Genomic DNA, 24,755 nt, shown 5'->3' with positions numbered 1-24,755 from the left:
TATGTGAGCAGCTAGGCCGAAATTGATCGAGGGGTGTATCTGCACTCTAGTTGTGTGATGGTGTAGAGTAGAGAGTAAGCATAGTGATATGGGAGGTGAGTGTTTGGGTGGAGTTATGATCTATGGAGTTCGCTATTCTGGATTTCAGGCGTGCATTTTCTTAATAGTGACTAAGCGTATTCAGTGGCGTTGTTGCTCTGGATCTCATTGACCATTAGTCATCGGGTTGCAAGGGTTCAATCCCATCAGATGGTCGGGGTCTGCATTACAGAAAGAGCCACGTTTTTAGAGCTTTGCGGAACGTCATATAGTCTTGGGTGTGTCGAATATGTTGGGGGGGCAGTTCCACAGAGTTGGGGCCAAGGTTGAGAAGGCAGATCCTCCGATCCTGATAGAGGTTGGAATGACTAGGAGGAGGGCAGTGCTTGATCTTAGGGTGCAAGATGGGAGTTATGGATTTATCTTTTCTTTGTAGGTACACTGGGCCGGTCTTGTGCACTGCTTGTTGAGTGATGCATGATATATGAGTTGATATGATATGATAGGATTTATGGCAATTATAACGCGCCTATACACAATGAGGCAAGGGAGGGGAAACAGCGGGAAGACAGACAGCAATCCTACTAGGCCAGGTGACATTGAGATCACCCAAGTGCAGGGGAGGGGGAAAGGGGAAAGTACGGGGGAGGGGGCAGTGCAGTACCAGTATCAGATTCAGCCAGGAGATCAGCAGGGGAGAGGAGGAGAGAAAGCAGAAGCAAAGAGGAAGGTCAGTGAGGCAGGGAGGCTGTTTCGGGGGGAGACCCCAGCAGAAGAAAGAGATCTACCACCAACTCTCTGCTTGGAGAAGCGGCTGACCCTGAGGGAGTTAGAGGCAAATGAGCGAAGAGCTTGAGAAGGAAAATATTTAGGAAGAGAGAGTTGAAGGTATTGAGGCCCCAGAAGGTCCTGAGGACAATGCAGAGGGTTTTGAACTTAATTTTCGCTGCCATTGGGAGCCAGTGCAGAGATTTCAGTCCTGGAGAGATACTATCCCTGGGTTTTAGGCCAAGGACTAGTCTTGCAGTTCTGTTTTGGATGAGTTGCAGAGGGCGTAGAGTAGAGGCAGGCAGATTTAGAAAGAGGCTGTCCAGCCTAGAGAGAACCAGAGCTCTGCAGACAGTGAGCTTATGGGGGAAGGAGAGGAAAGGAAGAATACCTCTGAGGAGGTGCAGCTGGTAGTATGACTTCTTAGAGACGCCAGAGATGTGAAGAGAGAAGGAAAGGGTGGAGTCGAAGATGACCCGAGGTTTTTATATGCATAGGGTCTTAAAGGTGGCCCTTCGTCCGCCTGGGTGCCAGTGTAGGGTTCGTAGAGCTGATGAGATGTGGACTCTTTGACCCACGGCAAGTAGCAGTTTTGCAGCTGCGTTTTGAGCTCTTTGGAGTTTGTTGAGTTGGTAAGCTGGGGCTCCAAGGTATAGGGAGTTGTCAGAGTCCAGTCCTGACATCACAATAGACATAACTGCGGCAAGTCTGTTCAGGTCAGAGAGTTAGGAAAAAATGCGTCTGAGAAGTTTGGGGTTGTAGTGACCGCATTTTGACATGTTGATCTGTCGGGAGACGGTTAGGCCCGAGTCCATAGTGCAGCCTACGTTTTTCACTATATCGGGGGTGGAGGGGGCCATGGGAGTGGATGTGGTAGAAGATCAGTATTGCTGCACACCATGATTTCAGTTTTATCAGGGTTCAAAAGGAGGTGGTTTATTGTCATCCATCTGTCAATATCGCAGAGACAGGCTTCATGCTCGGGATGGGGGTTGGTGTCTGAATTGGGAATTCTTAGGGTAATTTGGGTGTTGTCTGCATAGTTGTTACAGGAGATGTGCATGCAGATGATTCCTGGTAGAGTGGTCATATAGAGGTTGAACAGGAGAGCAGATAGGCATGCGCGTTGGGGTACTCCAGTGTTAATGGAGCGAGCAATTGAGACAAGAGGGGCTAAGAGGGTTATTTGTTTCCTGTTGCTGAGGAAGGAGGCGATCCATTTGACAGCAGTGCCACCGATTCCTAGGGAGTGAAGGCTGTCAAGGAGGATTGAGTGGTTAACTGTGTCAAAGGCTGCAGAGAGATTGAGTAGAATCAGTACAGCGCAGCCTTCAGTCTGCAGTGGCCTTGAGATCATCCCAGAGCAATATCAGAGTGGTTTCTGTTCCATGTCGTGGTCTGAAGCCTTATTGTGCGGGGTCGAGGAGACAGTTGGATTGTACAAAGGAGTTGAGCTGGGAGTATGCTGTCCGGTCATTGAGTTTCGCGAGAAATCTAGTGTTGGGAGATCGGTCTGTAATTCTTGGGGTCAAGTGGGTCAAGGGGTGCTTTTTTTTATTTTTTAGAATTGGCTTCACGTGTGCTATTTTGAAGGCATCGGGGAAGATGCCAGAGTTGACAGTCATTTAGTGTGGCTCTTGCATGTCCTCCTGCCCAGGTAGACGAGGATATTTATTTCAGTACAGAGGCAGGGTAGGGATCGAGGGGTGACCCAGAGGGTTTGCTGGCTGATAGTAAGTCAAGGAACTTGTCTCTGGAGATGAGTTTGAAGGAGTCAAACATGGGGGATTTAGGGGTCTGGGCAATGGGATCAGGAGGGGTCGGTGATGAGAGGGGGCAGAGGGAGGACAGTTTAGTGTTAAGGGATGATGTCCTGTCAAGTGCTGTGTTAGAAGTGTATGGAGATGGAGTCGCAGAGTGATTGTGTGGGGGTGGATTGGGTAGAGGTGCAAGCGGGTTTGACTAATTATGATAGGATCATGTGGAGTTATTTGCTGTGGTTGCCACAGTTCAGAATTTGTTTATTGTAATAGGCTTTTTTGGCCTTTCAGATTTCCGCTTTGTAGTTACGGTGGTGCAGGGTGAACATGGATCTGCTGAGATCGGTTTTAGATGCTCGCCATTTGCGTTCAAGCGAGTTATTTTGTTTTTTGGCATTCCTCGGGTGGGGTGTGAACCATTTGGGGGATGGACCATCGCATAAGGGCGCCCGGGCGCAAGGGGGTGAGAGGAATTAGTGAGTCTTTATGCCAGGAGTCAAAGGAGTCGATGGTTAAGGGACTATTGGGGGGAGCGTTGCAGGGGGACGAAGAAGCAGGGCTTTGGCTAAGTCAGGAAGGATCTTGACTTTGTTCCAGCATTTGAGATCTTGAGGGGGGCCCGGAGGAGCTGTAGAAGAAAAGGGCAGGAGTGTGGACAGAGAAAGGGATGGCATAGTGGTCTGCCCCGATGAGTGGTTTGGGACAGGATATATAAACCAGTTCATGGGAGCTGAAAATTGCATCAAGGGTGTGCGCACCTGAGTGGGTTGGTCAGTGGTGTCATGGGAGAGATTGAGCGCATCAAGATTGTCAACCAGCGGATGAGTCATGGGGTTGTTGGGGATATAGGAACCAGATATTGAAGTCCCCTAGGAGTGTAAGATAAGGATGATTTACTTGAATGGTAGCTATTGAATCAGAATCAGAGAGGTTGTTGGCAAAATGTCTGTTGTATCCAGGGGGTTTGTAGATGAGTAGGAAGCTGTGGGAGAATGTCCGTGGTAGCGAGAGCTTTACTAGAAGGGATTCACACGAGGCAATGCATGTCTGGGATTTGACGAGTGAGACAGATAAATGAGGATTAAGAGGACTGCCACTCCACCACCCCTGGAGGGTCTATTGTGGCCGTTGAGCGAGTTGCCAGGGGGGAAGGCTTCATGTGCTACAGGGGCAAAGTCGTTGGAGAACCAGGTTTTCGGTGATAAAAATGAGGTCGGGCTTGTCAAAGGATATGAGGTCAAAGATGCTGTGTCCGTTTCTTGCTACCGACAAGCATTAAAAAGGATGCAAGTGACTTTGTGAGGGGATGTGGTTTTCGTGGTGCTCATCAGAGTGGGAGCATGAGGGACATGGGTGCCTGGTAGGGTGGTGGGTGTGGTATGAGCATTCAGGGTGGTTGAGGCGATGGGTGGCAGAGGACTCTGAGTGTCAGGTGAGAGGGTTATGTCGATGGTGGGCGGGAAGAGTAGGTGGGCGGTGGTAGGTATGTGAGAGTAGGGGGGGTCAAGGTGGGTTTGGGAGGGTGGTGAATGGATCAGTTGGTGTGGGGGGGGTTTAGACAGGTATTTTGGAATGAGTCTGGGGCGCTGGGAGTATAGGTGTACAGGGTGAGAAATCGAGGGAAAGGGGGTGGAAACTGGGGGAGGGGAGTGTATGGTGGAAGGGAAGGGAGAGGCTAGGAGGTTGGGCTGAAGCAGAAGTGGTGCGGAGTAGAGGGTCGAGGGGGAGGACCAGTCACATTTTCTCCATTCTGTAGGTTTTGGTGCCATAGGGGTGTTAGAGGGCGGGGGAGGTCCGAGGGGGAGGGAGATGAGGCTATCATTCTAGCATGGGCGAGACGTGCTACTTTCAGAGAGGGGAAAGGATATGAAGAGGGCGGGTTGTTGTCGAGGTAGAGTATGGGTTAAGGGGATGGGAGGGGGTGGCATGGGAGGTTGGTCGAGAGGGTGGGGAGTTCCCCAGTGGGCGGCATGGGAGGTCGGAAGAGAGGCAGGGCGGGCAGTTCCTCAGAGGACATAAGGCTGAAGTGGAAGTGGAGGTGGATTTGCGCTGTTTGGAGCGCCAGAGGGCTCCCTTGGCTCGGGAGTTTGATAAAGGGTGTGGTGTATGGGCGTGTGTATCAGGGTGTTCTCAATAGATTTCAGAGGGAGAGTGGAAGTCAATGTGTTCGGGTGGGATGGGGGATAAGCGCATGAGGAGGCAGGTGTTTGGCACACCAAAGTGCTCCTCTGATCTTAGAGTTGGACGAGGGATGATGGTAGGAGTGTGTGCGGGCGATGTCTGGGTGTATTGATGTAAGGGGGAGGGGTCGTGGTTTGCAATCAGGTGGGGAATAAATGGGTGGGTCGTGTAGTTGGAGAGCGCAGGCCATGCGCCGCGAGGAGTGAACGATTGGGGGTGGGTATGGTGCGGGTAGGCTAGGGATCAGGACGTGTCAGAGTGGGTATTTGATGAGTTGTGGTCTCCATTCCAGGGGGAGGTCAAGGGAGTACCTAGAGATTGATGATCTAGTAACAGTAGATGTAGAGGCCCTAGGTGTACAACCTGTGTCTAGATTCTGGACAACAGGGCAGTGGGAGAGGGCCAAAGACGGTAGCAGTGGGGTGGAGGTCTAGATGTAGTAGCGGCGCCTAAAACATAGGCAAGTAAATTACAGTACTATCTCAGGCAGCACTTTCTAGTTGTGAATCGAACGAGTGAGGGCAAATGTAATTGTGCAGCGTAGGCAAGTAAGTCACAGTGCCATCTCAGGGGGTACTTTCAAGATGTGAATCAAAGTAGCTTTCTAGCTGTTAATCAAACAAGAACAATCCCTAAGAGTGTGGCACAGGCAAATAAATCTAGATTTGAAACAATATGATAAGACCAATTTTAAGTGAGCGGCATAGGCAGGCAATTCACAGTACCATCACAATGGACAGCCTCTAGATGTGAATCAGTCGAACAAGAACAATTTCTAGGTGAGAGGTCCAGGTAAACAGATCACAGTAATATCTCGGTGGGCGCCTTCGAGAGGTGAATCAGACCCGCAAGAGCAATTGCAGGTGTGCAGGACAGGCAAATAAATTACTGAACTATCTCAGTGGGCACTTTGGATGCGGGTCGAGCTAACAGGAATAATTTCTAAGTGTGGGGGACAGGCAAAATAAAGTTTCAGTACTATCTCAGTGGGAACATTCTCTGGATGTTAATCAGTGCAACATGAACAGTTTCCAAGTGTGTGGTACAAATAAATCATAGTACAATCTCAGACGTCAATTTCTAGTTGTGAATGGAACCAGTGAGAGCAATTCTAATTGTGCAGCCTAGGCAAGACAAAAACACAGTACTATCACAAGGGGCAGCTTCTTGATTTGAATCAATGTAACAAGACAAATTCTAAGTGAGCGGCACAGGCGAGTAAATCACAGTACCATCTCAGTGGACACAGTTAAGTAAATCACAGAACTATCTCAGTGGGCACTTTCTCTGTGAGAATCAATGTAACATTCTAGGTGTTGGTCAGTCTAATGAGAACAATTTCTAAGTCACAGTGGATGTAACAGAGACGATTCAAACAGGATCAATGTAACAGGAGTGAATTTTAAATGGGCGCCAGAGGCACTAAATCACAGTGTGGACTTTCTAGAAGTTTATCAATGCAGCAAGAACAGGTTCTAAGTCTGACCGACTTAGACTAGTAAATCAGAGATATCTTCAGTGGGCACCTTCTGGGTGTGAATCAGGCTAGCAAGAACAAGTTCTAGTTGAGCTTTACAGGCAAATAAATTACAGAAATATCTCATTGGGTACTTTCTAGATGCAAATCAAGCTAACCGGAACAATTTCTAAGTCACAGCGGGCACTTTGTATATATGAATCAATACAACAAGAACAACTTTCTAAGTGTGTGGTACAGATGAATCACAGTATTATTTCAGGGGGGACTTTCTAGAAGCGAATTAAGCTAACAGGAACAGTTTCTACGTAAATAAATTACAGTAATAACACAGCAGGCAGTTTCTAGATGAGAATCAGTGTAACTTTATAGACGTGACTCAATCTAACAACAACAATTTTGTAAGTGAGTGGCCAGGTGGATTACAATAACGAGAACAATTCTAAGTGTGTGACGTAGTCAAATTAACGTACTATCAAAGTGGCCGTTTTCTAGTAGATCAGTGCAGTGAGTACAGATGCGATTGAAGTCAATCTGAACAATTGCTGAAGGTGCAACGCAGTGGTATGGGTTTCAGGGTACAGTGATTGCTCTAGTCCCACCCTGGCACTCCTACCTTGGTGGTAGCTGCTGGTCGACAGCTGGCTACTGGCTTCCCCTGCTGACACCTGCAGACACGATATGGAGCCACCTGTGTAGGAGCCGCCCTTTGCCTTGGGGCCCTTAGCCGCAGGGACTGCACGGGCAGAGGACTGCCCTGGGAAGGTCAGTTATGACCATCAAACACACCAGTCGGGGGGGGGGTGACGTGGGAGGGATCGGCAACAGGGAAGTGGATGCAAGAGAGGGGCGGGAGGGAAGGGAGCACAACGGCACGCTGTAAGTGCAGAATTTGCTGCAGGATTTATCAAACAAAGGCCCAGGAGGGTCTTTGCCAAAAGCTAACACTCGCCTGCCTCGCACCAAAAGAAGCAAGAAGCAAGCGGGGAGGTCAGCAGGCTGCTAAGCCTGGAAGCACAACAAGCTTCCACCAATCAGGGGAGGGGGGCGGGCTGAGAGGCGGGAGGGATCAGGAATAGGGAAGTGGATGCAAGCGAGGGGTGGGAGGGAAGGAAGCACAACGGAGCTGTAAGCGCAGAATTTGCAGCAAGATGTCAAACAAAGGCCCAGGAAGGTCTCTGCCAAAATTTAACACTCACCTGCCTCGCACCAAAAGACTGTACTCTCTCTATAGAAGCAACTCGGCATCTTGTAACTGAATGTAATTTTTTGTCTGAACCTCGTTTTAAATTGTTTAACCGCTTTGTACAGGATGAAGGTTTGTTCAACTCTGAGTGATTTTGGGCAAGGATTTTAAGTAGTAATGAGCCTTTTCTAGACATAGCAGTCTTAGAATTTTTAGATTTTTATTGCACAAAATGAAAGAATTGGATTGGAACTTGGTTTTGGTTAATTGGGTTATTTGTATTGCATTGAACTGTGATGTATCATATGATTGTATGTCTTTCTTTTTGTTTAACCATATGCAAATTAAATAAATGTATCTGTTAAACCTCCCTATTTGATTTTCTACAAAGAGCTGACATTGAAAGTGAGACCTTCCTTCCTCATGAAGGTGGTCTCAGACTTCAGTCTCTCTCTAAAGGTCCATCTTCCAGTGTTTTTTCCACTGTCTCATCTTTCCAAGACAGAGGAGTGATTCCATCGGCTGGACCCGATGCAGGCTCTCAGCTGCTGCATCTCTTGAATGAGGAAAGTCAGTAAAGATGACCAACCTTTTGTGGGTTATGCTGGTGCCTGTGCTGGCAGGGCTGTGAACTTAGCAGACCTTGTCAAGGTGGATCATTCGATGCATCTCCGAATGCTATGATCTGGCTAGGAAGGATATGCCTGATTGTCTATGGGCTTATTTTACCAAAGGTCTGGCTTCAACCTCTACCCTACAGAAGGGTAACCCTGTCTTGGGAGTTTGCTAAGCAGCCACGTGTGCCTCTCTGCACACGTTTGCCAAAAATTCTACTTGGATTCCCTTTCAAGGCAGATGCATGCTTCAGAAGGGCGGTCCTTCAGAGTTTTGTTTGGTTTAGGTGGTGTCCTCTTGCTCGCCCCACTGCTCCAGATCCATGTTCTGCTATGGGAATATATCATAAAAGAATCTGTTAGAGGACAGAGTCCATTAGAAGAACAAATTGCTTACTCCCAGTAATGTTCTTTCTGGTGGATTGTGCTCCCACAATTCCTCATCGCCCTCTGATTCTGACCCTCTTGGCGGATAGGTAGTACACCTTTGAGAACTGCTGTCTTTTTCCCTTCTCTTGCTGTCTCTTTCATATCTTACTTTTATTTTATTATCTGTGATAGGGTAAAAGGTGGAAATAAGGTAATGGGGTGGGATGCCTCAACAAATACTGGCCCTGACTTCTTTGTGTCTGGTAAGGAGCACGTAGAGGCTTCGGGCAAAGCTGCGCTGTGCTGCCTGGTGGCGGAAATGTTTCTGAAAATCACTGTGCTGGTCATAGAATAGCATTTTGAGGAATCTGTGGGAGGAACATCCATCAAAATGAACATTACCAAGAGACAAGTAATTTGTTCATCTGTTGTAAAATTGGTGGTTTCATTTTGTGCTTTAAAGCACTTTTCAGAAATGATTTTGACTGTTTTTCTTTCTGTTTTCTTTTGCCTTGCTTCAATATATTACCACCTGGACACAAGTCTGTGCACTTTCTATAACATTCAGGTTTAAAAGTGTATTTGCTATATGCCCACAATTCACTTTCTACCTTAACTTTCTTAACAAAACTTTGAGCCTTATAATTGCAAATAAATATCTTAGCCATGCTTCTCAAGAACGACAAATGCTTACCTTGATTAGTAGAGCATGTGCTCTTTACATCCTTTGTAAAGCTCTGGTTTCTTTTTCAACAATACATCACTTAATTTCTAAGAGTCTCACTATCCTGATGTTTAGTGAGAGGCAACATAATTGTTTTGACGTTGGTAAGAACAAATAGACCTTTATTGTACCATAACCAGCATATGAATATATTTGACTTGCAGTAATGTTAGGTTTCACCAGTGTTTATTTTTTCTTTATGTAGTGTAAATGTGGAGGAACAACGAGAGCCTGGTGATGAAAATCGTATGGAAATGCATTCCAGCGAAAGCAACCTCCCTCAAACATCTGAAGATGTGGTTTATACTCTTAAACACAATGTAAGCAGGGCTTTGAAAACAGTGTTAAATCCAGAAAGCACTACTACCAAAGATAATCCTACTGAAAGTAATGTAGAAGGTGCCAATGCCATACATTTTGTTGGCAATGATCAATGCAGAGCCCATCAAACATCACTGGGAAAGAAATTGAAGAATTCAAAGCAGCAGAAACCCCAAGAAGATAAAGATGTTGTTTTGCAACTTCCTCTTCATAGTATTAAAGGGGCAATTGAGGAGAATGGCCAGAACCACGTTAAAAATAACGATTGTGATTTTAGTTCTGAAACTCTCTTTACCCCACCTACAGAGAATTCTCAGGAAACATTAGAACGGACTGGAAAATATTCCAATACCTCAACTTCAATTGGAAAATGTTCTTTAAGGCATGGTATAGTACTGGAAAACAATCAGTCGAAGAGCAATGATGATTGTGCTAAAGAAGAGAAATATAAAGAAGCTAAAGAGAGACATAGGAGTAGAAAAAGTAATTCTCCTGTTTGTTTGAATACTATTGACTCTTTGGAAAAGGACGACCACAAAGAAAATGAAACGGCCAGTCTTGAAAACTTGAAAAGAATAGTGCACAAAAGAAACAAAGTCAATAAAAACAATTATAGGAGAAAGAGTTCCCGTCGAAAGGAAAGGAATAGGCCTCAAAGGTGCAAACAGGAAAACTGGACTAAAAAGGGTTTTCGGCCATATAAGGAAAGTCTTACTAATAGGAGTAAAAATTTGGGGAAATATAACTATTACAGGGGTGGATTTAGAAATGGAAGAAAACAGGAGAATGAACAGAGTAGATATTACGATTCTAAAAGAGAAATCTACCATGACCGGGAAAGATACTACTCAGATAGACAGAGAAGATGCGACAACTATAGTACCTACAATGATGATTCTTCTATATCCAGAGACAGTCGAGAAAGAAGGCTGCTACACGATAACCGAGTGTATGAGAGTCCATGGTGCAAGAGACCCTATAAAGATTTTAATTACAAGAGCAATTGGCAGCCTCAATCTGTTGATAAAGCCAAAGGAGTACACAATTTCAGCAGTTCGAGACTAGACCTCGATCATGCACCTTCTTTTCGTCAGTACTCTGAAAAGTACCACCCAGAGCAAACCTTGTTCACTGATTTAAAACATTATAATAGTGAGACTTTTTGCCAGATTAATGAAAGGAAAAGAAAATCAGACACTAGTTCAGAAGATGGTGATACTGATGTAGAAAGAAAACGCAGGAAAAGCTCTGAAGGGGAGTCTTTGGAAGAGGAAGAATTTAAAAAGCACAAAAGGTCAAAGAAGAAAAAGAAATCCAGAGATAAGTACAGAGATAAGTAAGTCGTATTTATTTAACTTTTTCTTTACTTGGATTTGTTTGAGATTTTGAAAGAGTTGGCAAACTTGATTTTTGTTTTATTTATTTATTTATTTATTTATTTATTTATTTGTGGGGTGCCGAAAGCCCACAGGCATCTGGGTGCCAATATAGAGACAAGGACAGAGCGGACGAAACATGAGATACAGGACACTTGGCTAAAACCAACAATAATACGTTCAGTTCATCTTTCTAGCTGTCGTATGGATTTATTCATTTGATAATCACACATTTATTGCCCATCCCCTACATCTGGAGGGCATAGTCAAAAGGGGCCACTACTGCTTTCTCCAGAACATTTCAGACTAGCCACGTGTCCTCTCCAAATCCCTACTCCTGAAAATCTGCTCATAATGTTCATGCACTAGCGGTTATATTTTATTGTTGTTGTTCAAGCCTCTCTGTTTGACAATAAGACTTTAGGCAACGCGAAAGCGCAGTTACAATATTCATTATCGGGCAATAACAATAAAACAGGATCAATTATTCCTTCTAATTGATCAATACGTAAATGGACAGTATAAAACAAACATATAAGATGCAGCCATATCAGCTTATTGCATTCAAATCTGTTCTTCTCAGCCATGCTCTGTACATTAACTTGGCAACGGCAATTACAGAGATGGCAACCCTCGCCCTTTGTGATTCATCCAGGGAATTACTCTACTCTCCCTAAGGTAGAGCCACCCACTTTGGTACTAGGGAGGTGAGGCCAATAAAATGAACACCCCATAGAGGGTGACAGGGCAAGCAGGATCCCATCCCCACACCCACTTTTTAAGGACAGGCAACATCAGAGGGGGATGTCATTTATCCTCCCTTGTCTTAAGATCCCAATATCTTTGTTGGATATATGGGAATAAAAATGTGTGATGACTTGAAACTTCCTGTAAGAATGGCTGGTATTGTTTCTGACCCTCTGTGTCCTCTGTCCTCATCTGAAAATAGGGAAGTGTTGATAGTCCCACCCCCTAACAGAGTGAAAGATAAAGAGCCAATCCGAGCGAGTCAGGAGGAGAAGAGCGATTTGCAGGGCTGCCAAGGCCAGGAGACCACCTCCTGGGAAGTCTGGCTGTAGAGTGGTAGCATTTGCCAGATGTGGCAGACCCAGCCGTGATCTAGCCCACGTGCCGAGGAGCCAATGCCGAAGACCCGCCAGAAGACCGCAGGAAGAGGGGGCAATCTCCACCCAACACGGAACACTGAGAAGAAGCCAAGGAAGCAGTGCTGCATCGTGCATCGACCGACCTCCCTAACACTCCAGAGGAGCCCAGCCCAGGGACAAAAGGTACACCTTGGCTCCGGGCCTAAAGGGAGGAGAGCAGCGAGGCCCGAGATCCCAATGCGGATTGAAAGAAACTAGACCCGAAGGCTGGGTGAAAGAAACAAGGCCCCAAGGTGGGGTGAGAGAAATGAGACCCCAAAGCTGGTTGAGAGAAACCAGACCTCAAGTAGTTGTGAAAGGAACCGGATCCCATGACTGGGTGAGAGAATCGACACCCCAAGGCGGGGTGAGAAGAACAAGACTCCAAGGCGGATTAAAGACCAGGAACTGCCCATGTGGAGAGAGTGCCATGACTTTGCTTGGGTAAGGAACACAAGGAGACCACAGAGTGAGGACACGAGTAAGGGGTCATTTAGTGAGATGGAATACTAGGGACATTTAGTGTACTTGTTTGAACTGTGCCAAGGAGAGAAGAATTGTAGAAACAATCGGTATAATTGCTTGGACTGTGCTTCTGACGAAGAGCCACTACTGATACAGATACACCAGGGTGGGGCGGTTTAGAAACCATCCACCATTCTTTTGCTTGGGCCAGGCCCCTAAACGCACCTTTATTAAATGTATCCTTTTCTGTTGTAGTGACGGGGACACAACTGAGATTAGCATAGGATTCTGTACAGAGACTTTTTGTTTTGTAAGACATCCTTACAAGCACCCTTCATTGTTTTCCTTCATAGAATAGGGCAGTGAATCTTAGACTAAGGGATAGCTTAGACCTTGTGACTTACAATAAAGACAGAACACGTTCAGACAACGATTCTAATCTAGCACACATTTAAAAAAAAAAAAACATAGCTATTATTACATTACGGATGCCAATACTGTTACACTGTTTTCAAATACATTGGGCCTCATTACAAGTTTGCCGTTACTACCGGAACAGCAAACTACGAGGTCTGATCTGGCAGGTGTACCGGCACCCGCGAGCAGTGCATTTTGGATGCACCGCCACCATTCACAAATGGTGCCGGTGCATCCGACCTCCCCATTCCCATTGAGCCCTATGGGACTCAATGGGAATGGGGAGTAACTAATACCGGCACCCGGCAATGGGGATGTACTGGGTCTACCGGCACGGCTACCGCCAACATCGTAATGAGGCGTTATCTTTGTTTTAGATAAGGGACAGATTAATACAAAATTAACTTCCGTTTATACTTGGTTGAAGCAGTAAGGGCCAGCATCGGTTTGCAAGGGATTTCTTGATTTAAAACAATGTGCCAGTGGTAAAATACCAAACTTAATTTTAAAAAGGGGGCACATGTAAGATACGGTCTAATAGAATAAAAATGAGACTTGTAGTCAAAATTAACTTTGCATTGCCGATACCTTCTGGCTGAGGTCTAACTATTAAGTTTCTTTACCATACACCCTTCCTCTTTAATGTTGATGGCCAATTTTACCATCCATTTGGCAGATGAATCAATAGCCGTTGGTTCGACCAATATTTTTTAGGCTTCTTTAACCATCAAACAAGAGTGCACAATGTGTGGCACTGTATTTTAATTTTGAAACATTGTATTTGTACATAATTGAAACTGGGATAACCACTTTCCAAGATTAAAAACATGTTAGAAGTACATTAGAAATGTAGAGAAAATTAACAGACATTTATTGTTATAGTATCAGAATATATTACATACCTGCAGGTGTAGTACTCATACGTCCCATCCCCTTTCCTCCATCCTTGTGGGCGTCCCCCAACATGGGGACGGTACCAGAACCTTTGGCAGTGAAAAATTGAGCTTCCCCTTTAAATTTAGTATAGTGCGCAGGAGTGCGCCCTCGGGCGTGGGTACACCCCACCGAGGCCCCGCCCACTGGCTCCTCACCCGAATTCCTTTTTCCGAACAGACGGTCCCGGACCTGGCTGCCAGCGTGGAGACTTCTTTCTCTTTCCCGCCTGCTCCCCTCTGTTTTGTTTTTAATCTTATTCACCTTCCCCGGTGCATGTCGGTTGCAGGAGAATTCCCGAGATGTGCTTCATCTGACCGCTCGGTCCCGGGCCTCGGACCCGCATGCACTCTGTCTTGAGTGCCTGTGGCCCGATCACCGCTGGGAGAAGTGCACAGCTTGCGGCGCTCTCGGTCACAGGGCATTTAATAATCGATTGTCACGTTGGAGGGAAATCTCCCACACTTTCCGGCGCACTTTTGAGGAGTTTGTCTCAAGGACCTCTTATCAAGACAAGGTAGGCCCTCATTTCAGCACAGCTCCTCAGCGAGGCAACTCCTTTCTGGGGGTTCCCACAGAAAAGGGTTCCTTGGATTTAGGTTCTGGCAGCCCAGAGGCCTCTAAGGCTACTGGCTCCCAAGCAAAGGGGCCCAGGGGCTCTTCCGAGCATTCTGTGGACAGGCGCGAGGCTGTCAAGGCTACCGACTCCCTAACTGAGGGTCTCAGGAGCCCCTACTGCCCTGTCCTCAGAAGGACGATCAAGTTCAGCCTTTTCTTCTTACCCAGATGGGTAAAGGATCGTCGGGTGCTACAGCCAAGAGTAAGTCCTCGGCACGATCCAGCACGACTACTGACGCAGGTGCTAAGGGCGCACAGCCTACCGGAGTTCACTCTAAGGTCGTGAGTCAGGGTGTTTTCACTACCGCTCAGTCAGCCGAGGGCTCAGCGCCTACCACAGTGGTCTCTGAGGTCGATGCTGCTGTTTCGGGTTCGGTACCCAGGCCGTGTCATCCCATGTCTGAGCCTGCTCAGGGCCTTTGCGCCCTCCCGTCCAGGACATGGCGCAAAACCCCAAAATGGCATATAGGCACATGGCGGAGCCTGCTCGGCCGTCGGCCATTTTGGATTCGAACCAGGGCACCCCTTGCTATGGCCCTTTGAATGGGCCTTGCGAAAAGATGGTAGTCCACTTCCCTCTGGAAGCGGCGGCGCAGACTGTATGGTACAGGCATCAGGTCTCCTCAGGGGTACATCTACCCATCGCAGCCTTACAGTTACACGCCTCAAGCTCCTCAGCGCTTTTACCAGGAGTTGCGAGCCATTGCTTCAGAGGGTCAGGCCCCAAGGGATCCGGCAACTAGCGAGGATTGCTTCTTCGAGCGCTTGCTCCTCCTCATGCGTTCCCCTCAGGTGACTGGGCTCCTGAAGGATATAGTGAAGGAGGTGATCCTCCGCCCATTCCCCCAGTGCTACAGGTGCAGTGCCCGGTACTCTACTGGTTGTTCAGACCCCTCTCCCTCGTGTACCACCAACGCCTCCCCCTCAACAGCCTTCAGACCCGTCTCTTGCTCCGGACCTAGGGGAACCCTGCCGGCACCTGTGTCCCAGGGCCCAGACTCCCCTCGGTCCGTAGAAAGGGGCGGGGGAGGCGAAGACGCCCAGAACGATGAACCCTTTGCATCCGTTAAAGCTTTTCATGACCACCTTTAAGGTGCCTGGCAGAGTTCTTGGGGGTCCCTCTGCCTGAGGAAGCCCCACCAGGTGCTGGGAGTGCTAGCAGAGGTTTTGGGCAAGCGCACCATGATCCGGTCTGGCATTCCTCTCCAGAAGGATGTCCTGAAGGTGGCGAGAACGGTCTGGGAGAAGGCTAAGGCCAACGCCTAGATGAACAAGAAATTGGACAGCAGGTCAAGGCTGACGGACGGGGAGCCAATCCTCCTGTCCTCCAATCCCCAGCCACGTTCTTCAGTGGTGGCTGCAGCCTACCTCTATTCGAAACCATTGTCTTTGGGATCCACCTCCAGTTGTCTTTCCAATGAGCCTTTGGGCAAATGGACTGCATCTGCAACAAGCCAATTCTGCCGCCCTTTTAGCCGTGACTAACCAGAAGCTGTGGCAGGAGCTCTGGGAGTTTCTACCTTACCTCCCTCTGGACAGGCAAGCCTCCTTCAAGGCTGGTCTGGGGGATCCCGGGCCGTTGCGCAGGACCTCATGGAGTCTTCGCTCCCCCACATCAACACAGCCAGCACAGGGCTGTACCTGGGTGTCAAGTTGAGAAGGACGGCGTGGATGCATGCCACTAAATTTTCATCTGATGTGCAAGAGTGGATCCTAGAACTGCTCTTTGAGGTCGTGGACCTTTTTCATTCGTCAACCAAGGAGGAGTTGACAAATGTTAGGGAGAATTCTCATTCATTGGCTAATTTCCCTTACCTAGTGAGTCCCCCAGCAGCTTTGCTGGATTTTCTCGAGTTATTTTTTTTCACTTGGCAAGAATGTGAGCTTTTCCCCCACTCTTACCCATGTTTTGCCATGTGTGTTTCATCTGCTTTTTGTGATTGTGGACTCAGGAGTACACCACTTCAGTAGCCCCCTTCTTTTGTGTGTTACACAGCACCTTAAGTGCAGTGACACTGGGTTGTCTTTTAGATTTCCCATCGACTCCATTTCTGGGGCTGACTACTGTCCCCCAGAAAAGGGTAAAGTTGCCATTAACTTTACTTAGTCATTTAACCACAGATCCAGTACACCCCATCTTACATGGAGTACTACAAGGGCTTAATCCTTAGCCCTTTTTATCTGTAACTCCTAGAACATTGTTTCGCTCTTTTAACATTTAGACTTGGCTGGTGGCAGTGGTATCTACCCTAACCTTTCTACCGCGATTATACTATATAAACGTGGTATTGTTTTGGGCTATTATATTAGCCTCAAACTTAAACCCGCTTGACCAAATCCTTTTTCTTTTTGGCTCCAGTCGGGTTTATTCGCCATTTCTTTTTGTTAAAGTCCTTCTTGTGTTTTACTTTGCGCGGCAAATCAGGTTTGCCTTCTTTGTTCACTGTCTTTTGGCAGGCTTCTGCCAATAAGGCCTCCCATAGGGGCCTGGGTGTCTAGGTGGGCTGAATGTGAGGGAGGGGGTGTAGTCACCCCCTGCACAGGGTATCCTAGGAAACGCAAGTCGCACTTTGCCATGATTGGCTGAGGTGGTTGTCCGGGCTGGACGACCCCCCCCCCTGCTTCGTGATTGACAGCCAGGCTGTGTGAATGGGGGATTTTCGCATAAAAGGCAGGTCTCTTGGGCTAGAAGTCAGTCGCCACTGGAACTACAAGGAACTGAAGAGAAGCGGAGAAGAAGTCGGCTGCTGCAACTACCCCGTCCCGATGAAGCCCTGCTGCAGTCCTGAGCTATCTACCCTTCGACGACCAGAGAAGATCCAGTCTGGAGTCTTCTTCCCTTGAGCCTGGTGGGGATAACCAGCTCACCTTCGACAGCCAGATGAGCCTCTTCTTGGTCGAAATCGCTGCACACAGCTGTAGTGGTCTGGATAGCCATCTGAAGAGCTTCTCCTGTTTTTTTAAGGCGCGCACCTTTTATTCACCGTCGCTGCTGCCGGCTTCATCCCTGTGTGGTGCAGACCCCTCCAGACGACGTCCTCCTTCACCCCAAAGCTCAAGGAACTGAGGGTCTGCAGGAAACTACCAGGAACAACTGCCGTGGCACCAGCCTCTTCATTGAATAAGGTACTGTGTTCTGCTTGAGGAATTAGGGTGAACCCCTTTTCTTCATCTCCAAGGCTTGCCCTTGTCTTCCCTCCTTCTTATAACTTTTGCTTCCTCTGTTGACAATATCCAAGTACTCCTGGCTATGTTGTATCGTGAATTGTCCGACTGTGTGATCCTCGACAACAGGAACCAGGTTCCACTTGACACTGGCTCTGGCCTATTGACTCTTGAATTTCTGTCCATGAGTGTTCTCTGATTCTGTCTCCCTTGACAAAAGTATTGCCTATGATTTTTGCCCCCAACTCTCTCTGGGTATCTCAGGTGCTAAGTGTGTTGTGCCCCGGTAACATTTCTTGCAGCGGATACGCGTTTATTTAGTAAGACCGAACTGTCATTACTGTCAAAAAGTGATCACAAGTGTATTCCCGGTAACGTCTTTTGCCTCGCAACACCGGTCCGTTAAAACACAGGGTACTTACCATGAGCTATACTGTACAAAGTGAATTTGTTGGTTGTAGTGTATTTTACGTGTGGTTTTTGAATGAATAGAAGTGTGTTTATAACAAATGGTTTAAAAATAAATGTACTTAAGTTTCTTTTCCTGCAACCTTGAGTCAGTGTTTGCTTGAGTCACAGTAATTGTGGTCCCTTTGTTTAATCTCTGCTACTGCTCATATACTCTTGAGATAAGCCTGGCTGCTCTGCTACTGCTGCCACTTTAACATAGTAGTACAGGCTTGTACCAAAGGTAAAACTTGTATTGCCACCTGTGGTCTTAATTGTGTGTAGTGGTCCCTAAGGGCACTGCACAGGATTCTGCCTAACAACAAAAGAAAACCTCCACCCAAAAACCACCAAGTCCTTGGCCATCCTGACAAAGCCAAGGCAGAAGTCCTTCCCTCAGTCTCCGTGCAGGACCGAATTCAAACCCATGCTTTCACCGGCTTCAAGGGGTTTTGGGACCGAGGTACACAAAGGCTTGATAGGTCACTAAGCGACAACAGGAGGAAGCAGCAGAGGAATTTGTGTGGGTTTTTCTGTTCCCCCTCCTCTGCTCCCGCCTCTGACACCAAGAAACAGTGACATCACGGTCAGGGAACACCTCACCCCAGTAGGGGGCTCACTGGCTCTCTTTCCCAGGACAGCTGGAAACGTCTTTTTAAGAACCCTTGGATCCTATCTATAGTCACCACAGGCTTCAGTCTTCCTCTTCCTTTTCCTCTACCAGCCTCTCCTCATCGTGAGATTGGTTCCTCGGCTCTTTAAGGGGATGTCCTTTCCCTCTTGGAGATGCAGGCGGTGGAACCAGTTCCTCAGTCAGACAGGGGCTATGGTTTCTACTCCACGGTTTTTGTGGTACCCAAGAACAACCAGGCTGGCCTGAGGGTCGTCCTGGACCTATCAGTTCTCATTCTGTCTTTACAGCTGGAACGCTTCAAGTTGATTACTCCTGCACACATTGTAGAGTCTGTGTGCAGGGGACTGGATGTGTTCACTAGACCTCAAGGATACATGCCTGCTTTTCCCCATCTACCAGCCACATTGGAAGTTTCTGCGTTTCACGATTGTTGTACTACTTTCAGTACAAGGTGCTTCCAGTCGGCCTGAACTCTCCCCCTTGTGTCTTCACAAAATTGATGAACGCAGTGGCAAGTCTCCTCCCCTTGGAGGGCCATCACCTGCACCCTAACCTGGATGACTGGCTGGTGAGGGTGAGTTCACCCAAGGGGATGGTAAACTCCTGCTTGAGATTGGTAGCAAATTCTCTATCGGCTTTGGTTCTCCCTCATCCGGAGAAAGTCACACTTGTGCTCCTCTCAGGATCTGGCCTTCCTAGGGGTGCGTTGGAACGTGGCTGTTCAGCGGGTGTTCCCCGCCCCCGAGAGGCTCCTCTCCCTTTGCAAGGCAATAGAGCACTTTCTGACCAACTCGACCACCTCTGCATTGTGGTTCCAGCTCCTCCTGCCCGATCTTTGCTGGTGGTTGAAGGATGGCAATGTTTCCGTGGGTGCCCCCTTCACCCGGCCGGAGCCTACCCTGGTGGTGACGGCATACTCCTCTCTTTCGGTCTGTGGGGCTTCTCTGGAAGGCTACGCGATTCATGGTGCATGGTCCAGGACTGAAGCCCTCCTGCATATCAATCTACTCGAGTTCAAGGCAGTGGGCCTGGCCCGCAAGGCATTTCTGCCCCTCATCTGGGACCGGTCTATGCTGGTCAGGATGAACAATTGTACTACAATGTTTTACCTGACCAAGCAGGGTGGCACCCGTCCCCCCCCCCCCCTCCTCTGCATGGAGGGGTATCGATCTGGGAATGGGCCCTGATGGAGGGGATTTAGATTTCAGCAGTCCGCCTCCCGGAGAACAGCAATGCAGAAGCGGACAAGCTGAGCCGCCTACGGTTCCAACAACTACGAGTGGGAATTGTACACCGTCTCCTTGTTGCCCCTGTTCCAGTGTTGGGGGTTCGTGAACCTGGACTTGTTTGCATCTCCTCAGAATTACAAGTGCCCCCAGTTTGCTGCATGGGGAGGCCAGGGTCGGGGGTCTCTGCGAGACGCCTTCCAGATCTGTTGGCACGGCCGCAGATGTTATGCGTTCCTGCCCCAACGCCCTTCTGCTCCAGCGGATCCTCCGCAAGTTCCGAGCGTCATGGGTTGCAGCCTCATCCTGATTGCCCCCACTGTTCTTCAAGAGCATGGTTTTCGGATCTGCTGCAGTTGTGCCTGTCCACCTTCTGATCCCCAACAGGGGCTTCCTGACGCAGCAGCGTGGGAAAGTGGACCATCCTTACCCAGTGTTTTGCTTTCCAGACATGTGCAGGGACCTTAGGATAATCACTCGCACCGCTATACAGAATGAATGTTCTTGGACTCAGGAAGGCAATAATGTACACTTAGACCATTAGTTAGAATATAATTGGCTCTTTACTGGCCCTTTATTCATAGTTCATAAACATACATAAAACAACTAAATAAATGCAACTTATCACATATAGATACATATGCAGACATAAACTTGAGCACATCACCGTTGGTGCAGCTGTAGAGAACACCTTCATCTCGCTCGAAAGAACACTGCAAAGCCCCAAAGCAGGTAGGCAGAGAGATTCTATCAACTAACGGGGTCTGGCCCGGAGCGTTGTACTTCTCAGCAAAGCTTTTCCTCTTACTAGCCCTGTCTAGCGGATTCAGCCACTCTTCTTATTTGTTCAGAGTCTCTGCCTTCCATAGGTTTCTAAATGTCCCCGGCTGGATTGACAGACCGCAAACTGCTCTTCTGAACACCCGTGAAGATCTGCTCTCAAATCTTGATTCAAACTCTCCTTCTGTCCTCATTCTACTCGACCTCTTCTCTGCCTTCAATACGGTAAACCACAACACCACAACACCCTGATTGCACGTCTCGGTAATACCCTGGGTATCGCTGATCAGTCCCCGGCGTGGCTAACCTTCTTTCTCTCCGACCACCCATCCCAGGTGGAACTGGGGTCCTTTCTCTCCCATATCACTCTCACTCTACGTTTGCTGTCCCACAGGGATCTAACCTATCCCCCTGGTTTTTCAATGGCTACTTGGCCCCCCTGGCCTGTAGGATAGCCACTTTTACCGTCAACTTTCAGTGGTATGCGGATTGCACGCAGCTCTCCTTCAAGCTACCCTCTTCCTCTTCTTCACTCATACCTGACTGTCCGCAATTCAATCGTGGTGTGCTGCAAATGACCTCTGCCTCAAAGCCAGTAAGACAGAGATTATCCTCATCGGGACACCTGGTTTTCTCTCTCTCTCTCTCCCTCTCCCTCCCCCTCCCCCTCCCCCTCTCCCTCTCCCTCTCCCTCTCCCTCTCCCTCTCCCTCCGGCCTCCCTTGGCCCTGCGCCTCCACCTACCAACGAGGCAAAAAATATGGGGGTCATCTTCGACTCCACTCTCTCCTCTTCACACATCGCGGACATCTCTAAAAAGTCCCACTACCACCTGGACCTTCTCAGAGGTATTCTAACTTTTCTCACTGTCTCCAGAGCACTGGTCATCTCTAGGCTGGACTACTGCAACAGCCTCTTTCTCAACCTTCATTCTTCTACTCTCTATCCTCTTCAACTCATCCAGAACAGAACCGTGAGACTTATCCTTGGCCTCAAGGCCAGGGACTGCATCCCTCTGGTGCTGATCTCTTCACTGGCTCCCCTTGGCTTCAAGGATTAAGTTCAAGACCCTTTGCATTGCCCACAAGGCTTTCTGGGGCCGGGGCCCATTCTGTCTGCAGCACTCTCTTCCTAAATACTCTCCTTCCCGAGCCCTCCGCTCGTCTTCCTCCATCTCTCTGCAGGTGAGCCGCTTCTCCAAGCAGAGACTTGGGGGAGGGGGGGGGGGTTGATATTTATCCTTTGCTGGTGCCTCCCTCTGGAACAGCCTCCCCGCTTCTCTCTGTCTCGAGCCGGATCTCCTTAAGTTCCGGAAACTCCTCAAGACTTTCATCTTCGCCTCCTCCTTCTCCCTCACTCTCTCTCCTTTATTTCTGCTCAGTTTTGCTGACTGGCTGCCGGGTGTACCTTTCAGAGCCTCACAGTTCCCACGCTTTCCTCGCCAGTCTCCTGCACTTGCCTCCGGGCCTTGCACTTGCCTCAGCACTAATGCACTACGGTTACGACCCATGAGAGTGGTATCTCTCTGCACTTAACCCATGTTGTGACGGGGCTGGGCCCACTTGGTCCCTATTCCCCTCTATTCGGCCCTTGCTGATTTTTGCAACCACTCCTTTGCCTCGGGATCCTTCCCATCCCCTCTGAAGTACTCCTTTGTGCATCCTCTTCTCAAGAAACCCACAGCTGATCCTTCTTGTCCAGCTAACTATCGCCCAATTTCCATTATTCCCTTTGTTGGTAAACTCCTGGAAAAGTTGGCCATCTCTCAGCTTAACCTTCATTCCAATTCTGTTGGCTGTCTCCATGACCACCAGTCTGGCTTCAGAGCTGCCAGAAGCACGGAAACTGCTCTCCTGAACATCCGTGAAGATCTGCTCTCCAACCTTGACTCTAACATTCCTTCTGTCCTCATCCTCCTCAATCTCTCTTCTGCCTTCGACACAGACAACGATACCATCCTGCTCAATCGTCTCTGTGAAAACCTGGGTATCACTGATCAGGCTCTGGCCTGGCTGACCTCTTTCCTCTAAGATCGACCCTCCCAGGTCCAACTTGGGTCCTTCCTTTCATCTATCTTCCTCTCTACCTGTGGTGTTCCCCAGGGGTCTAACCTGTCGCTCTGGCTTTTCAACCAATACCTGGCAACTCTCGCCAACTGCATTGCCACTTTCTACTCATATTTCCAGTGCTATGCTGACGACACGCAACTCATTTTCAGGCTGCCAATGATCTTTCTCTGAATGCCAGAAAGACGGAGATCCTCCTCATCGGCACACCTTCACCATCCTTTCCCCTCACTCTCTGGCCGGCCTCCCTTTGCCCTCCTCCTACCCCCACCTGCGAGGCTAAGAACCTCAGGGTCATCTTTGACTCCACCCTTTCTTTCTCCGCCCACATCTCTGAGGTCTCTAAAAAGTCAAATTTCCGACTGCCCCTCCTCAGAGGTACTCTGCCTTTCCTCTCCTTCCCCCAGAAGCTCATGGTATCCCAAGCTCTGGTTCTCTCTAGCTTGGACTATTGTAACAGCCTCTTTCTAAATCTACCTGCCCCTACTCTCCGCCCTCTGCAACTAATCCAGAAAAGGACTGCAGGACTTGTCCTTAAGCCCTGGGATCCGATCTCTCCAGCTCTGAAATCTCTCCATTGGCTCCCAGTGGATGCAATGATTAAATTCAAAACCCTCTGCATTGTCCACATGGCTTTCTGGGGCCTGTGTCCAAAATACCTTCAGCTATCCCTCCGCAAATACCTCCCCTCTCGAGCTCTTCGCTCCTCTACCTTCAACTCCCTCAGGGTCAGTCGCTTTTCAAAGAAATGAGCTGGGGGTAGATCTCGGCCTTCGGCTGGGGCCTCCCTCTGGAACAGCCTCCCTGCCACTCTTAAACTTGAGTAGAACCATCTCCGGTTCCGGAAGCACCTCAAGACCTTCCTCTTTTCTTCTGCCTTTGCTCCCCCTCTCCCCTACTGATCTGTTCTCTCTTGGCACTGTGCACCTGGCCACCCTCTGTCCTCGGGGCCCAGGTACCTGCTCACCCTGCCACCCTCCCGCACTGCCTCCAGGCCACCCCTTGCACTGGGGTCTGTATCTGTAATCATATAGCCCCCCCCTTTTTCTTCCTGCACTTATCAGACCTACCCTGTCTGCTGCCTTAAACCTAGCACTTGCAAATTGCTGGCTGCACTAAAACTGTTGGTTGCCTTTATTATTTATTTGTTATTCATCTGTTTCTCCTCCGCTTTGCACTTTCCACTTCTCCCCCCTTCCATGCACTTTTCCCCTCCCCTCTCCCATGCACTTGCGCATTCTCAATGTCACTGGGCCTAGTAAGATCGCTGTATTGTTGCGCCCTGTTCCCCTCCCTTGCCTTGTCGCGCTCTGAAACACTTGTGTACGAGCGCGATAGAAATGAAATATCAATACCCCTCACACTTCCTGTTCTGTGCACCTGCACGGTCTGAATGTACCATGCCTAATAAGATCATTTGGCTTGTCTTCCCCTCCCATGCATGGTTGCACTTTGAAACACTTGTGTATAAGCGCATAATAAATAATCAATCAATCAAGCATCGGAGGCACTCTTAGAGTGTAAAAATCCAGACAGTGGAAAACAGCTCATGCTACTGTGCTCCCGTTCCCAGCACCCCTTATCAGTGCACCTGCACATCTCTGCCTCTCCTCATGGTTTGTCCTTGAACGAGCAATGCAAAACTATCCCACGCAGTGAGCTTGTCTACTTCACACTAAAATATTGCAAACGCTGCAGAAATCATGTTTGCCTTCTAACCGAGCTCACAACAAATGTGGGCTTTCCCTGCGGTCTATAAGTGAATGTCCAAAATGGCCATGCACTGGTGCCATCTTTTAGCTAATTTTTTGCTCAAGCACTACACATGGCCAGGCTGGCGCTGGCGGCCTGGTTCCTGACCAGCTAAGGCTACAGCATGCTCAATTTTCAGATGACATCTGGGACATCATTCAACAGGCCAGCAGGCCCTCTACTCGGTCCCAGTATAAGAACAAATGGATTTGGTTCTGCCATTGGGCTCGTGACAAGGGTTTGAATCCTGTCACCTGTCCTTTGTACGACGTTCTGGTTTTTTCAGCACACCT

The 24,755-nt window shown here is 48.5% G+C and overlaps 1 protein-coding gene across 2 annotated transcripts in view; it reads left to right on the top strand.

Moving 5' to 3' along the window:
• Positions 1–24,755, top strand: part of USP42 (ubiquitin specific peptidase 42) — a 1,198,372-nt gene that overhangs the window by 852,115 nt on the left and 321,502 nt on the right. For both annotated transcript variants that reach the window (XM_069645631.1, XM_069645629.1), the window contains exon 15: positions 9,324–10,775. In XM_069645631.1, the coding sequence (XP_069501732.1) occupies positions 9,324–10,775 (1,452 nt within the window). The remainder of the gene's footprint in view (positions 1–9,323; positions 10,776–24,755) is intronic.

This window comes from Ambystoma mexicanum, chromosome 2p (genome assembly GCF_040938575.1).
Source record: "Ambystoma mexicanum isolate Mex_15411 chromosome 2p, UKY_AmexF1_1, whole genome shotgun sequence".
Lineage (NCBI taxonomy): Eukaryota > Metazoa > Chordata > Amphibia > Caudata > Ambystomatidae > Ambystoma > Ambystoma mexicanum.
Note: the sequence above shows the minus strand (reverse complement) of the source record. Positions and strands in the feature narration are given on the sequence as shown.